Source organism: Schistocerca piceifrons, chromosome 10, assembly GCF_021461385.2.
Source record: "Schistocerca piceifrons isolate TAMUIC-IGC-003096 chromosome 10, iqSchPice1.1, whole genome shotgun sequence".
Lineage (NCBI taxonomy): Eukaryota > Metazoa > Arthropoda > Insecta > Orthoptera > Acrididae > Schistocerca > Schistocerca piceifrons.
In genome coordinates, this window is record NC_060147.1 from 89,646,387 (window position 1) to 89,661,609 (window position 15,223).

At 46.1% G+C, this 15,223-nt stretch overlaps 1 protein-coding gene across 1 annotated transcript in view; it reads left to right on the forward strand.

The window, feature by feature from the left end:
- Positions 1-15,223, forward strand: part of LOC124718881 (acetylcholine receptor subunit alpha-like) — a 638,987-nt gene that overhangs the window by 505,278 nt on the left and 118,486 nt on the right. Inside the window, 1 exon segment of the mRNA XM_047244518.1 lies at positions 11,571-11,686. Within this exon segment, the coding sequence (XP_047100474.1) occupies positions 11,571-11,686 (116 nt within the window).

Genomic DNA, 15,223 nt, shown 5'->3' on the forward strand with positions numbered 1-15,223 from the left:
TGTGAACCAAATCGATCCAGTGTAGCATTTCTCTGGTTGGCAGTGTGGGGGCATGCAGGCATTATCATGCAACAGGATAATTCACTCTGACAGCCGAGCACAAATGGCAAAGCCAACAGTGGAACCATCCAAAATCTCCATCGCCAAAGGAATCCAAAGCTGTTCACTCAAGTTCCAGTAAGGTCACGACGACCTCATTCTTCGGTGCAGGGCACTTTGCTCATCGAGTTCCTCGAGAGTGTGTCCACAATCAATGCGCTCCGCCATGAGGACACTTCAGAAACTGTGGCTCGCCATGAAGTTAAAACTCGTAGGAATACTTTTGGACGGAATGATTTTGTTGCACGATAACGCCCGGCCCAACGTTGCCAGTCGAACTAAGAGTATGCGGCAGCAATTTGGTTGGCAAATACTGCAGAATCCTCCATAGAGCCTGGATCTTTTAACTTGTGATTTTCACACTGTTGGCGACCCGAAGAAAGAGATGCTTGTACGTCGGTTTCAGTCGGACGAGGAACTGCATGTGAGCGTGTAGTTGTGGATCCATCAACTGTTCTACGAATCAGGAACTTACCGCCTCTTGTCCCGCTGGGATAGAGGTTTAATACTTTTGACTGGAAGTATTCCATGATCCCATTGTGGTGGGCGTTCGGTTTTCATTTGACTGCCACTTGTATTAATTATTAACGTCGAAAAAGTCAAGCTGCTATTGTCAGACTTAATTTTCACCCCTGAAGCCGCAACGTCTTTCCTAATGATGGATGATTTTGCGGAGAACTTGATTGTGAAATTCTGCATTTTGCCTGTTGACAACACATCCCACCTCGAGAACCATAGTTTAGTCATTCTGGAAATGCGAAAACGAAAGAGAAAGATGCAACTACATCTACATCTACAGCCATATTCCGCAAGCCACCTGACGGCGTGTGGCGGAGGGTACCTTGAGTACCTCTATCGGTTCTGCCTTCTATTCCAGACTCTCATAGTTCGTGGAAAGGGGTAGTCGGTATCCTCTCTGTGGGCTCTAATCTCTCTGATTTTATGCTCATGTTCCCTTCGCGAGATATACGTGGGAGGGAGCAATATATTGCTTGACTCCTCGGTGAAGGTATGTTCTCGAAACTTCAACAAAAGCCCGTACCGAGCTACTGAGCGTCTCCCTTGCAGAGTCTTCCACTGGAGTTTATCTATCATCTCCGTAACGCTTTCGCGATTGCTAAATAATCCTGTAACGAAGCGCGCTGCTCTCCATTGGATCTTCTCTATCTCTTCTATCGAGCCCATCTGGTACGGATCCCACACCGGTGAGCAGTATTCAAGCAGTGGGCGAACAAGTGTACTGTAACCTACTTCCTTTGTTTTCGGACTGCATTTCCCTAGGATTATTCCAATGAATCTCAGTGTGGCATCTGCTTTACCGACGATGAATTTTATATGGTCATTACATTTTAGATCACTCCTAATGCCTACTCCCAGATAATTTATGGAATTAACTGCTCCCAGTTGCTGACCTGCTATATTGTAGCTAAGTGATAAAGGATCCTTCTTTCTATGTAATCGCAGCACATTACACTTGTCTACATGGAGATTCAGTTGCCATTCCCTGCACCATGCGTCAATTCGTTGCAGATCCCCCTGCATTTCAGTACAATTTCCATTGTTACAACCTCTCGGTGTACTACAGCATCATCCACAAAAAGTCTCGGTGCTTCCGATGTTGGCCACAAGGTCATTTATATATATATTGTGAATAGCAACGGTCCTACGACACTCCCCTGCAGCACACCTGAAATCACTCTTACTTCGAAAGACTTCAGTCCATTGAGAATGACATGGTGCGTTCGGTTGTCTAGCAGCTCTTCAATCCAGTCACACAAGTAGTCTGATAGTCCATATGTTCTTACTTTGTTCATTAAACGACTGTATGGAATTGTATCAAACGCCTTGAAGAAGTCAAGAAACACGACATCTATCTGGGAACTCTGGTCTATGGCCCACTGAGTCTCGTGGACGAATAGCGCGAGCTGAGTTTCACACGATCGTCTTTTTCGAAGCCCATGCTGATTCCTACAGAGTAGATTTCTAGTCTCCATAAAAGTCGTAATACTCGAACATAATACGTGTTCCAAAATTCTACAACTGATCGACGTTAGAGATATAGGTCTATAGTTCTGCACATCTGTCCGACGTGCCTTCTTGAAAACGGGGATGACCTGTGCCCTTTTCCAATCTTTTGGAACTAGGTGCAATGTCAGAAAAATACAGGGTTGATTCAAAATTTCACAGCCTAAAGAAGCAGCTTGTGTGACTGTACCCAGTTCAGAATGAGCTGGGGCAGTTTCGTGGATCAAAAACACACCACCAGACTGTTTTCTTGGAGCTTGATCTCTACAGTTTCACGCAACTTCATCAAGAGATTTTGGTAGTATGTTCCTGTGACGGTTTTCCTCTTATGAGCGTAAACTTGTAACATCGCACCCCAAACCGCAGCAGTCTCAAAAAATGCTCACCATCACATGGCCAGATGGTGGCTGCAGTGGTGAATTCATATAACTGAACAGCTTGCTTCGCTCCTCTGTCTCATCTGTTGTGAAGCGACTGAAGAGATCATCTGGATTAAGCTGATATAGCGACACTATTTCCATTGCAGCCTTAGTCCAGCGGGCTAATTAAACAGACGTGCGTAGCTGCAGAGCACAGTAGGCGGTCACATTCAAAATATTGTGCAACTTCTCCACTCTCTCCACTATCGCCTCGATTGTCATTCGCCAGGCATGGAGCACCAGGACCTCCACTGCTCTTAAGATTCTTGGTCATTCGGAAGATACAAAGTTTGCCACGTCGTTCTTTGTAAATCAGCCTGCCCACACTGGAAGCCTCTGTGCAACCTAATCACTATGTCACTTACTGGTGCACCGTCAGCGTACACTCGCACCCACTCGGCACGGATTATTGCCGGCGTTGTTCTCGTCCAAATGCACGAGACGAAATACCAGAAGGTACTCCAGTATACAACGTGTTGTACCACTTTGTTTTGGCTCTTCTAGCGGCGTATCGAGGTACTGTAGCGTGGGGAATTTGACGTGTAACGGGATTACAGACATGTATCTCCAAACAAACAAAAATTTCTTTCAAAAATGTGATTTTCACTCTGCAGCGGAGTGTGCGCTGATATGAAACTTCCTGGCAGACCGAGACTCAAACTCGGGGCCTTTGCCTTTCGCGGGCAAGTGCTCTACCAACTGAGCTACCCAAGCACGACTCACGCCCCGTCCTCACAGCTTTACTTCTGCCAGTACTTCGTCTCCTACCTTCCAAACTTTACATAAGCTCTCCTACGAACCTTGAGGAACTAGCTTTCGTGAAAGAAAGAATATTGCGGAGACGTGGCTTAGCCACAGGCTGGGGGATGTTTCCAGAATGAGATTTTCACTCTGCAGTGGAGTGTGCGCTGATATGAAATTTCCTCGCACATTAAAACTGTGTACCGGACCGAGACTCTAACTCGGGACCTTTGCCTTTCGAGGGCAAGTGCTCCAACAACTGAGCTACCCAAGCACGACTCACGCCCCGTCCTCACAGCTTTACTTCTGCCAGTACCTTGTCTTCTAGAGCACATGAAACAAAAAATTATTAACGAATTTTATTTTTTGGAAGTGATGATTATAACTTTACAGGCATCCATCATCCACACAATTCCGAATATTGCAAGAGCCGACAAGTCGCGACAAATATCGTGCAATCAGCTTAACAGCTCATGCATCTAATTTTCTGGCAGGAATAATATGCACTGATCAGCCAGAATATTATCACCATCTACCTAATAACCGTTATGTATATCTTTGGCACGGATAACAGCAGCAACGAATCATGGCATGAAAGCAATAAAGCACTGGTACGTCGCTGGAGGGAACTGGCACCACACCTACACACATGACTCACCTAATGCCCGTAAATTATGGGTAGGGGGGGGGGGGGGGGGCATGATCTCTAACGCCGCGTTCCATCTCATTCCAGATGTATTCGACCGGGTTCAGATCTGCCGAGTTAAGGGAGCAGCACATCAAATGGATCTCGCATCTGTGTTCTTCGAACTACTCCATCACACTCCTGGCCTTGTGACACAATGCATTATCTTGTTGAAAAATGCAACTGCCGTCGCGAAACACGATTGTCATGAGGGGATATGCGTGGTCTGCAGCCAGTGTACGAGTCTTCTTGGCCGACATGTGCCTTGCACGGGCTTCACTGAGCCCATGGACGCCCACATGAATGTTCCCCAGAGCATAATAGAGCAGCCACCAGCTGTCTCCATCTCGCAGTGCACATGCCAAGTAGCTGTTCCCCTGAAAGACGATGGATTCGCACCCTCTCATTGGCGTGTTGAAGAAGGTATCGGGATTCAACAGACCTTGCAATGCTCTGACACTGCACCAACGTCCAGTGCGGAAACTCACGTTCTCATTTCATCTACATCTACATACATACTCCGCAATCCACCATACGGTGCGTGGTGGAGGGTACCTCGTACCACAACTAGCATCTTCTCTCCCTGTTCCACTCCCAAAGAGAACGAGGGTAAAATGACTGCCTCTGTACGAGCTCTAATCTCTCTTATCTTATGTTTGTAGTCTTTCCACGAAATATAAGTTGGCAGCAGTAAAATTGTACTGCAGTCAGCCTCAAATGCCGGTTCTCTCCGTTTCCTCAGTAGCGATTCACGAAAAGAACGCCTCCTTTCCTCCAGAGACTCCCACCCGAGTTCCTGAAGCATTTCCGTAACACTCGCGTGATGATCAAACCTACCAGTAACAAATCTAGCAGCCCGCCTCTGAATTGCTTCTATGTCCTCCCTCAATCCGACCTGATGGGGGTCCCAAACGCTCGAGCAGTACTCAGGAATAGGTCGTATTAGTGTTTCATAAGCGGTCTCCTTTACAGATGAACCACATCTTCCCCAATATTCAACCAATGAACCGAAGACGACTATCCGCCTTCCCCACAACTGCCATTACATGATTGTCCCACTTCATATCGCTCTGCAGTGTTACGCCCAAATATTTAATCGACGTGACTGTGTCAAGCGCTACACTGCTAATGGGGTATTCAAATATTACGGGATTCTTTTTCATATTCATCTCCATTAATTTACATTTATCTATGTTTAGAATTAGCTGTCATTCTTTACACCAGACACAAATCCTGTCCAAGTCATCTTGTATCCTCCTACAGTCACTCAACGACGACACTTTCCAGTACACCACAGCATCATCAGCAAACAGCCGCACATTGCTATCCACCCTATCCAAAAGATCATTTATATAGATAGAAAACAACAGCGGACCTACCACACTTCCCTGGGGCACTCCAGATGATACCCTCACCTCCGATGAACGCTCACCACCGAGGACAACGTAATGGGTTCTATTACTTAAGAAGTCTTCGAGCCACTCACATATTTGGGAACCAATCCCATATGCTCGTACCTTAGTTAGGAGTCTGCAGTGGGGCACCGAGTCAAACGCTTTCCGGACGTCAAGGAACGTCAGTCGTAGTAGTTAGGTGTGTCGTGCTGTCAACTCTGGCGCATGCATGGGTTGTAGGCTGGGGACATCCAACGTTGTGTTCGGTGCACTGTGTCTTCAGACACACTTGTACTCCATCCAGCATTGAAGTTTGATGTTAACACCGCCACAATTCGCCGCCTGTCCAGTTTTATCAGTCTGCCCAGCCTACGACGTCGGACATCTGTAATGAAGGGTGGTCGTCAAACTCAACTACGTCTGGGAATGGTTCCATCTTGGTTTTGCTACGCTGAAGATCCTCACCACAGCACACGACAAATCGCGAAATTTCCGAAATGCTCGTGTCGAGCCTCCGTGCCATTAGAATCTGCCCTCGATCAAACTCAGATAGAGCGCGCGCCTTCCCCATTCTACACACGGACTGCATGCTCAGTGGTACTACATGCACCGTTGTCTCTGACTAGCAGTCATTCCTCGCCAGGTGACGCTGCTCTAGCCTGGACGTGTTTATTTCGATAGCAGGTCGGTGGTCATAATGTTCTGGCTGATCGGTGTTGAGGAGAATGGAAAAGAAAATTGAGAATTACTAGACGACAGTCAATTTGGCTTTAGGAAAGGTAAAGGCACCAGAGAGGTAGTTCTTACATAGTGGTTCATGGTGGAAGCAAGACTGAAGAAAAATCAAGACACGTATATAGCATATGTCGGCCTGGAAAAACTATTGGACAATGTTCGAAACCCTGAGAGAATTACAGATAACCTATAGAGAAAGATGGGTAGTAAAAAATACATACGTGAGCTAAAAGGGAACAATAAGACTCGAAGACCAAGAATGAAGTGGTAGGATTAAAAAGGATGTAAGACAGGGATGTAGTCTTTCATGCCCACTGTTCAGTCTATACATCGAAGAAGACCAGCATATGAAATGGGAGTCCAAATGCTATCCATAGGATTCGACCAGGACGCAGAGTGGAAACGTGAGTGGCAAGCTACAAGAACCCGAAACCACGAACTCGTATACAGTCCAACAGTTCCAGTTCCAGGCTTCTACCAACCAGGGGAGTTGTGGGTGCAGTTAAACAGATATCGAACTGAAGAGGGTAGGTGCAAATACAACATGCACAAGTGGGGCTTTTCAAGTGACAGTTTGTGTGGCTGTGGTGACACCCAAACAATGAGCCACATTGTGAATGACTGTCCAATCAGACGCTTCCCTGGTGGCATTGAGAAGCTCCGTCAAGCATCCCACGAGGCACTCCGCTGGATCGAGTCTATCAACATCCGAGTGTAGTCTGAGCCGTTTTAAAACTTGTGTACTATATATAATTTCATATGTTCATTTTTTATTTTTATTTCTTTGTTTTTCCAAATGTGTATTACTGTAATTGATGCATACGATAATAATAATAATCGAAGAAGCAATGACGGAAATAAAAGAAAGGCTTAAGAGTGGAACTAAAATTCAAGGTGAAAGGCTATCAATGATAAGAATTACTGATAACATGTCTATCCTCAAAGAAAGTGAAGAAGGATTACTGCATCTGTTGAATGGAATGGACTGTCTACTGGATAAAGTACATGTTTTGAGTTTAAATCGAAGAAAGACGAAGACAATGAAAAATAGCAGAGATGAGAACTGCGAGAAACTTGTCAGAATTGATGAACACGAAGTAGAACTCTGTTATGTTGACAGAAGAGCAAGGACGACGTAAAGAGCTGAACACCACTCGCAAAGAGGGCATTCCTAGGCAAAACAGATCTAATAGTATGAAACATAGAGCTTAATTTGAGGAAGAAATTTCTGAGAGCGTACGTTTGGACCATAGCAGTATACGGTAGTCATCCACGGACTGTCGGAAAACTGGAACAGAAGAAATCGAAGAATTTGAGATGTTCTGCTACAGGAGAATGTTGAAAATTAGGTGAACTGGTAAAGGATGAGGATGTGCTCCGCAGAATGGGCGAGGAAAGGAATGTGTGGAAAACAGCAATGACAAGAAAAAGGGACAGTATGATGGGACATCTCCTAAGGCATCACAGAATGACTTCCATGGTACTAGAGGGAGTTGTAGAGGTCGAAAACGGTAGGGGCAGAGAGAGATTGGAATAAATCCAGCAAATAATTGATGACGTAGGTTGCAAGCGCTATTCTGAAATGAAAAAGTTGGCGCTGGGGACCAATTCATCGGGGGGGCTGGTGGAGGGTCGAACAAAAGTAGCTAAAAACAAAACGATCCTTCCTTCATTAGCATACTTCGTTGGGGAACAGTTTTTCCCATGAATCCCTGGTACGCTGTTTCCGCTGCACTAATTGCGTGGTGGATGCCCATTTTCTGGGTGTAAAAAGATGCTGGCCTCCAGAATAATTCAAAGATGTTTTATAGGATTTCGAGTGGACTTTTGAACAGATCAGTGCGTGACACCGTCTCAATGTCCATGGAAAAACGTCTTTCGCTTAGTTGACGGGATCACTGTCATGTGGATACAGGTCAGAGATGGTTGTTATTTGTTAAGTGTTGCCACAATCTAGATGGCACCTTCGAACATGCATAGTTGAAATGGATGACCGTGGGACGTCAGCTGGTATAAATTTATGTTAAAAATGAAGAAATTCCTCCAGCTGTATTTAAGGTGTAATTCTTCATGCTTTCCCGGTGATCTGTTGACATCTTGGATATTCGGGAATCCAGCCGGATGTTCGTGTCGTTCTCGCACGATATTTAAGGTGTCGATTTTATGTTTGCAACTAGTTTCAACGTTGTAACAACGTCATCTTCGGCCCAACACTTGTTGACGTCAACTGCGTGCGGCTGATACTAGAAGTCAGTGGTGAGATATGGACGTGCCCCGTGGGGAAGGTCGGTAGTAACTCTCCACCTTACTTACATTACTTCCATAATGATATTAGCTGCGGAACGACAGCAGGTAGGCAGATTGTAATATGTTCTACATAGTCACATCGATCAGTTTCGGATCGGAAGCATCTTTTATCGAGTTTCCTACAACAAACTAAAATCCTATGTTAGCGACATCAGTGTGCAATCTACTTACGCAATCGAAATGGTAGAATGCTCTGCAAATGACAATGAAGCAACCATGCTGTCAAAGAGATTTTAAAAATACTTTTCGAAAACTTTGCAGAGAGTTTAATATGTAAAGCTAAATCCAAAACTATGGTTAAAATAGCATTCGTTTTATTGGATGCTATCTTCTTCTTCCTCCTCTGGTCCTCTTCCCAGTCACCATTCCTTCTTGTGCGTCCTCATTATGCAGTCAATTCTCAATCAGTTTCTTAACCAATTTCTTTTCCTCTGCCTTAACTGGTTCCAGTATTTGTCTTTTCTCGTTCATCTTGTACAACAGAACCTCAGTCCTTGTTTTGTGTGTCCGCTTGATCTTCCATTCTTCTTCAGATCCACACCCCATACTAAACACCAGTCTCCTATTCAATTTTTTATTTAGTAAACCACTGAAAATGATAAACTCTCTGTAAAACATTATTTTTTCAACACTGTTTCTTGATTTCATGTAATATTGATGATTATTTTGCACTGCCCCACTAACCCATTACAAATTTTCCCTTACCTTCCTTGATTGCCTCGCAAAAATAATTTCCTTAGGTTTTTAATATTTACCATCTTTCCATACTCCTCGCAGCAAGTGTCCTCCTCTTACGACACACTATTTATTGATATTTCAGGTTCACTTAGTAATACCATGTCAACAGCAAGCCTTATACATTTTATTGTCCTTACTCCTACTGTCACACCACTCTTACGTTGGAAGAAATTTTGAACTAAAAGATATCAGTATTAAACAGAGTAGCTGAAAGACAGCAACCTTCTCTAGCATATTTCTCTGTTTTAAAAGACAGAAAATAGCTTGTAAGACAATAAAACTTGATCTTCAGCTTCTTTTCTCGGCTTCAGTCCGAAAATACATTTGCTTTGCTGCTTACACTCTTTGGTTCGTCAGCTACATGTGGCCACACTCCTTCCCCATGCGGCTAACTTGATTTATTCATTTAACAAGCACATGTCCCAGTTGTGGTTTAGTTCAGCCCGACCCAACCCCAAGTCATCTCTTAGAGTGAAATCACTTCGTGACTGTCACCAATCAAACCAGTAACCCCCAGAAACTGTGGATTCGATCCTAATATGGTCCATATTCAATTATTTTCGCATTTCACCTCAATCATACTCCACAAACCCCCTAAGAATGTTTTCTCAGATAGTAAGTTATACACTTACCAGGCATATGCTAATGTGTCAACAATTTCCCATCAATGTCCCCACAAAAACAGGCGCTAAGTGTGTCTCATCTCATTGCAATATTCTGCTGGTATTAAGCGATAAGTGAAGCAAATCGTATTAGCAGTTCCTGAGTCATGATTGGATGCACACACCTACACATGGTGTAGCCATTGTTTCCTCTCCTGTGGCAAGCTGGCCCATCGCTGTTGTAAGTGTGTTTGACATGGTCAGTACTAGCACAGGAGTGGGGTTGACGTCTGAGGTGGTACTGCATGTCTTCTAATGGGGACAGATGTGGGTATTTTTCTGGCCACAAGGGTACCTCAATATGATGCAGACAGTTCATAGACACATGCCCCATGTGTGGACGAGCGTTGTCCTGTTAAAAAATCACCAGCTGTAACGTGAGGTAATACCCAATGGCTCCCCGCACGTCGCCAGGAGTAACACCATCACCTCTCTCGAAAACTTTGGAAGAATAGGACCTCTCCCAAGGTTGCCACAAGACTAGACTCGTCACCGATGGTCATTTTGCGTGGTGAAAACCGCGATTCGTCACTAAACACTCACTCCAAACACAGCCACCAGTTTTGTGGTGTTAACGCCAGGCTGGACATAGGACAGTAATTGGCTGCAGGTAGTGTCTGAACAATGGTGCAGGATGAGACAGAATATCGTATGGAGTTCATTACTTGCTGTTGGATGTGAAAGGGTTACGATGTGCTTATGGCACAATGCGATGACCCTCCCTTGTGATGCTCAGGCTTGGTGGACCAGAACCTTGACAGCAAGTATGGCTACCCTCACGTTCTCATTCAGTCTGATGTGAATATTCCACGATTTGAGCAGCAGGCAAAATTGAGTTCCACAATGAGGCCCAATTCAGATGCTGTCAAGTGTTGGCAACTCAGTCTCATACAATTATGCGGCATGTCCAAGTCCTTCAGAGTGAGCACATCCGTTGTATATATTGCCAGGCCCAGTAAAGACACTGAAGGGGAACAACACGAATGCACTCCAGTGGCCCTTCTACCTGTTTCAGAGATCTGCAGCGCTAATCATTTACATTGCCGCCAATGATGAGTTTGTGTACTGACATTGTCACTCGACTGTTTCTTCATGGTGATTCACTTCTTTTGTCTGTCAATGAGACACATGCCAAGAATAAACTTGAGGACATTATAGCAATTTCAGGGATTTTAACTTGCTCATTTATCCATACATCTGAAAAAGGCTGGGCTACCAACGACTTGTCAACAATGTGTCTACGATTAGGTTGCTGCAAGGCAGTCGACAGCGCATCAGAAGCCGCAGGTTGGCATTATTCGGTCTGTGTGAAGTAGGCCTCCATCAGAGTACAGTAACTGAGCGACGTGGCGCAGTGGTTAGCACACTGGACTCTCATTCGGGAGGACGACGGTTCAATTCCGCATACGGCCATCCTGATTTAGGTTTTCCGTGATTTCCCTAAATCTCTCCAGGATGGTTCCTTTGAAAGGGCACAGCCGACTTCCTTCCCCGTCCTTCCGTAATCCGATGAGACTGATGACCTCGCTGTTTGGTCTCTTTCCCCAAACAACCCAACCCCAACCAGAGTACAGTATTGGAGCTTCCGTCTACCACCTCTCCACGAGGCATTTCGACAGACGCGTTCCAGTGAAACCAGCGAGGGACCCTCTGTGCACCAGCTGGGCATCCTAGGGTCCCGGGCGGCTGCGCCAGCCCGCGCGGCGTCTGCGCCAGTGTGAGTAGCGACGAGCGCGCTGACGGCTTGGCTCCTTCCTTTCCGCAGGTGGACCTGCGGCACATGGACGAGCAGGCGGGCTCCAACGTCGTGGAAGTGGGCGTCGACCTGTCCGAGTTCTACATGTCCGTCGAGTGGGACATCCTGGAGGTGCCTGCAGTCAGGTCAGTAAGTTGTTACATTACAGTCGTTCCACACACTCTACCCTGCTCTGTTGAACATTCATTCTTTTACCAAAACAGGAGGGGTAGAACGAGGGTCAGTCAACAAGCTGGGCCTCCAGTTTTTTCTCCTTAATGAAAAAGTGAAAAATTTCAGTTCGGCAAAGCTTCTTCTCCAGACCACTTCAGTAGTAACCTTCTGCATCAACAAATGCCGGTACCAGTGTCACTTCCAAATGGCCGACATCGATGTTCGTAGTAGACAGCCTGGGAACGAAGCTGCTGATGCTGCGGAGAAGGCTGCTGTCCTCCTGCCTCGGACAGCTTCCTTTTGTGTCCCATGAACTGATTTTAGTGGGGTTCTTTGTCGGCGCTTTTCATCTTTGTGGCATGAGGCTTGGTCCTCTCTCCATGAAAATAAGTTTAGGGCCATCAAACCGATCGCGACGGCTCGGACGACCTCCTCGCGCCCTTCCTGGCGAGAGGAGGTCATTTTGGCCAGGTTGCGGATTGGGCATTGCCGATTTAGCCACCGCCACCTGTTGTCCGGTGACCCCGCCCTGCAGTGCCCCTGTGGTCATCCATTGACGGTGCACCATATTTTGTTGCCCCGTCCCCATTTTATTCACTCTCGTGTTGTCCTATGTTATCTGATGATGCTCGAGCAGCTGCTCGTGCCCTTCGTTTTATTACACTGACGGACCTGCCCAAAACGATCTAACTCTTTTATTTTGTTTCTCTGTGTCTTTGTAAGGTTTGTGCGGGTTGGCTACCAAGAATGTTAACCCCTCCAGCGGAGCCGTTGTGCCCTTTAGGGGAAGAGGAGTATCTGGAAAAAATTGTAACCGGGAACGAAACATGAGGTTTTTCTTTAACCAGAATTGTAGCACCTGTCAGTGAAATGGCATCACAGGAACTGACTGAAGAAGAAAAAGTTCCAAACTGTGCGTTTGGCAGAAAAAATTGTGGCTACAGTATCATGGGATGCAGAGGATGTAGTTTTGATCGATTTCTTGGTGCAGGGATGCACGATAAATTTTGTCCAATACAACCCTCAGGTAAGTGGTTCAAATGGCTCTGAGCACTATGATACTTAACATCTGCGGTCATCAGTCCCCTAGAACTTAGAACTACTTAAACTTAACTAACCTAAGGACATTACACACATCCATGCCCGAGGCAGGATTCGAACCTGCGACCGTATCGGTCGCGCGGCACCAGACAGAAGCGCCTGGAACCGCTCGCCCACCAAGGCCGGCCGGAGCTCGTATCGTACATTGGTTCCAGACCACGTACATCCCTTCATGACGATCATGTTTTGCGATGGCAGTGGCATTTTTCAGCTAGATAATGCGCCATGTCACAAGGCCTGGAGTGTGTTGCAGCGGTTCGAGAAACACAGTGGGGAGTTCCAGCTGATGCGCTGGCCGCCGAGCTCGCCATATCTGAACCCAGTCCAACACACCTGTAATGTGGTTGAACGTGGCATCAGAGCTCATCGTCCCCCTGCCCGGAATTTACAGGAAGTAGGTGGCTTGGGAGTGCAGATGCGATGCCAGCTCTCTCCAGCAATCTTCCAAGGCCTCATTGCTTCCAGGCCATGACGTGTCGCCATTGTTATCCATGCCAAAAGTGGACATTCCGGTTATTAGATAGATGGTCGTAATGTTCCGGGCAACGGCCTTGCCGCAGTGGATACACTGGTTCCCGTCAGATCACAGAAGCTAAGCGCTGTCGGGCGTGGCCGGCTCTTTGCTGGATGACCATCCGGGCCGCCATGAGCTGTTGCCATTTTTCGGGGTGCATTCAGCCTCGTGATACCAACTGAGGAGCTACTGGACCGAACAGTAGCGGCTCCCGTCAAAGAAAACCATCATAACGACCGGGAGAGTGGTGTGCTGACCACACGCCCCTCCTATCCGCATCCTCATCTGAGGATGACACGGCGGTCGGATGGTCCCGGAGGCCACTTGTGGCCCGAAGATGGAGTGCTTCATAATGTTCTGACTTATCAGTGTACTTTGTTCCACCTAGATTCGTGAAACACTTGGTGTTATTTATAAACGGGTCTGTGCCGAACATTTTGTCACGGTAACTCGAGAATATATGATGTATTAACATTTATAGTACAAAATGACTGAGGGAAACGATGACGAAGCCACAAGATTATACCTGTCACCTTCGAGCCATGGTATTTGGCTACCTTAAGATAGTTCAATCGTCGCCAAAATCCTTACAGCCAGTTCCGAGTGATTCACAGCAGCATTCTTGCACATGAAGAGGCATTTAGCTACCCTAAGATCGTCCAAATCTTACAGCAAATTCATAGTGCCTCATTTAGGCTGTAGTGTGGCATCCAGTAATTCCCATATCGATATTTTATGGTACTTGTCAAAATCTGTACTGCAATGGATGTTTTCAAAATTTGAAACCAAAAGATCAAAAACTGCGGCCTGTCGCGTGAGGCGCAGTCATACTCGTGAACAGAAATTGTGCCACCTTATGATCGCCCGATAGCTGTCAAAAATCTATGCAAGAACCTTCAGATGGTTTACAAGTCTATTTTGAAAATTTAAAAAGAAAAGACGCATGTTTGCGGCCTGTAGCAAGGTGTGCAATCATGCTCGTAATCATGCTTTGGCTACCTTACAATCGACCAATATTTCTTTTACTTATGCCTTTGTCCCACAGTTTTCGCAGGTTCGGCGTGGTTACAATCGGATTTGGCAAGGTTAATTGGAAGGGGAGGCCGGATGCCCTTCCTGCCACCACCCCGTACCCCCGTGGATGGAATCAGTGTACCCCAGCTGTCTGCATCTAGTGTAAATCAGGAAATAGTGTGAACGTGTTTCAAAAGTCGGTGAGGCGTGTAACTGCGGCGGGATGTAGGGACCAGCCCAGTATTCGCCTAGTGGGATGTGGAAAACCGCCTAAAAATCACATCCAGGCTGACCCTCGTCATTAATTCGCCGGGCGGATTCGATCCGGGGCTGGCGCGCCTGCCCGCGTCCAGGAAACAGCGTATTAACGCTCTCGACTAACTCGGTGGGTGGATTACGATAGATCAGTGGTTGCCCAAATTTATACGTTGAATTTCGGATGATCATAACTGTATTTTCAAAATTTCAAACCGATACTGCGGCCTGTAGTGCAGTATTCAACCATAATCGTGAACAACTGTCTGACTACCTTACGATCGCCCGACAGCCGTAAAAATCTGTATTGCATATTTCACGATTTTTACAAGTCTATCTGCAGAATTTCAAGCCAAAAAGCCAAAAACTGCTCTCTATATAGTATCCATCACGCGCGTCTCTGTACAAGCAATCACCGATGAAGAAGCCTACGAAATCATCCACAACAGTTCGCGCAAGATGGGTCCCAAAACAACTCACACAGCTGCATTAAAAAACGCGCGAAAAAACATTTGGATCGATATGGTAACGAAGGGGACAACCTCTTAGACAGGATCATTACTGGTGACGAAACATGGATCCATCATCACGAGCCGGAGAGTAAACGGTAGAATATGGAATAGAA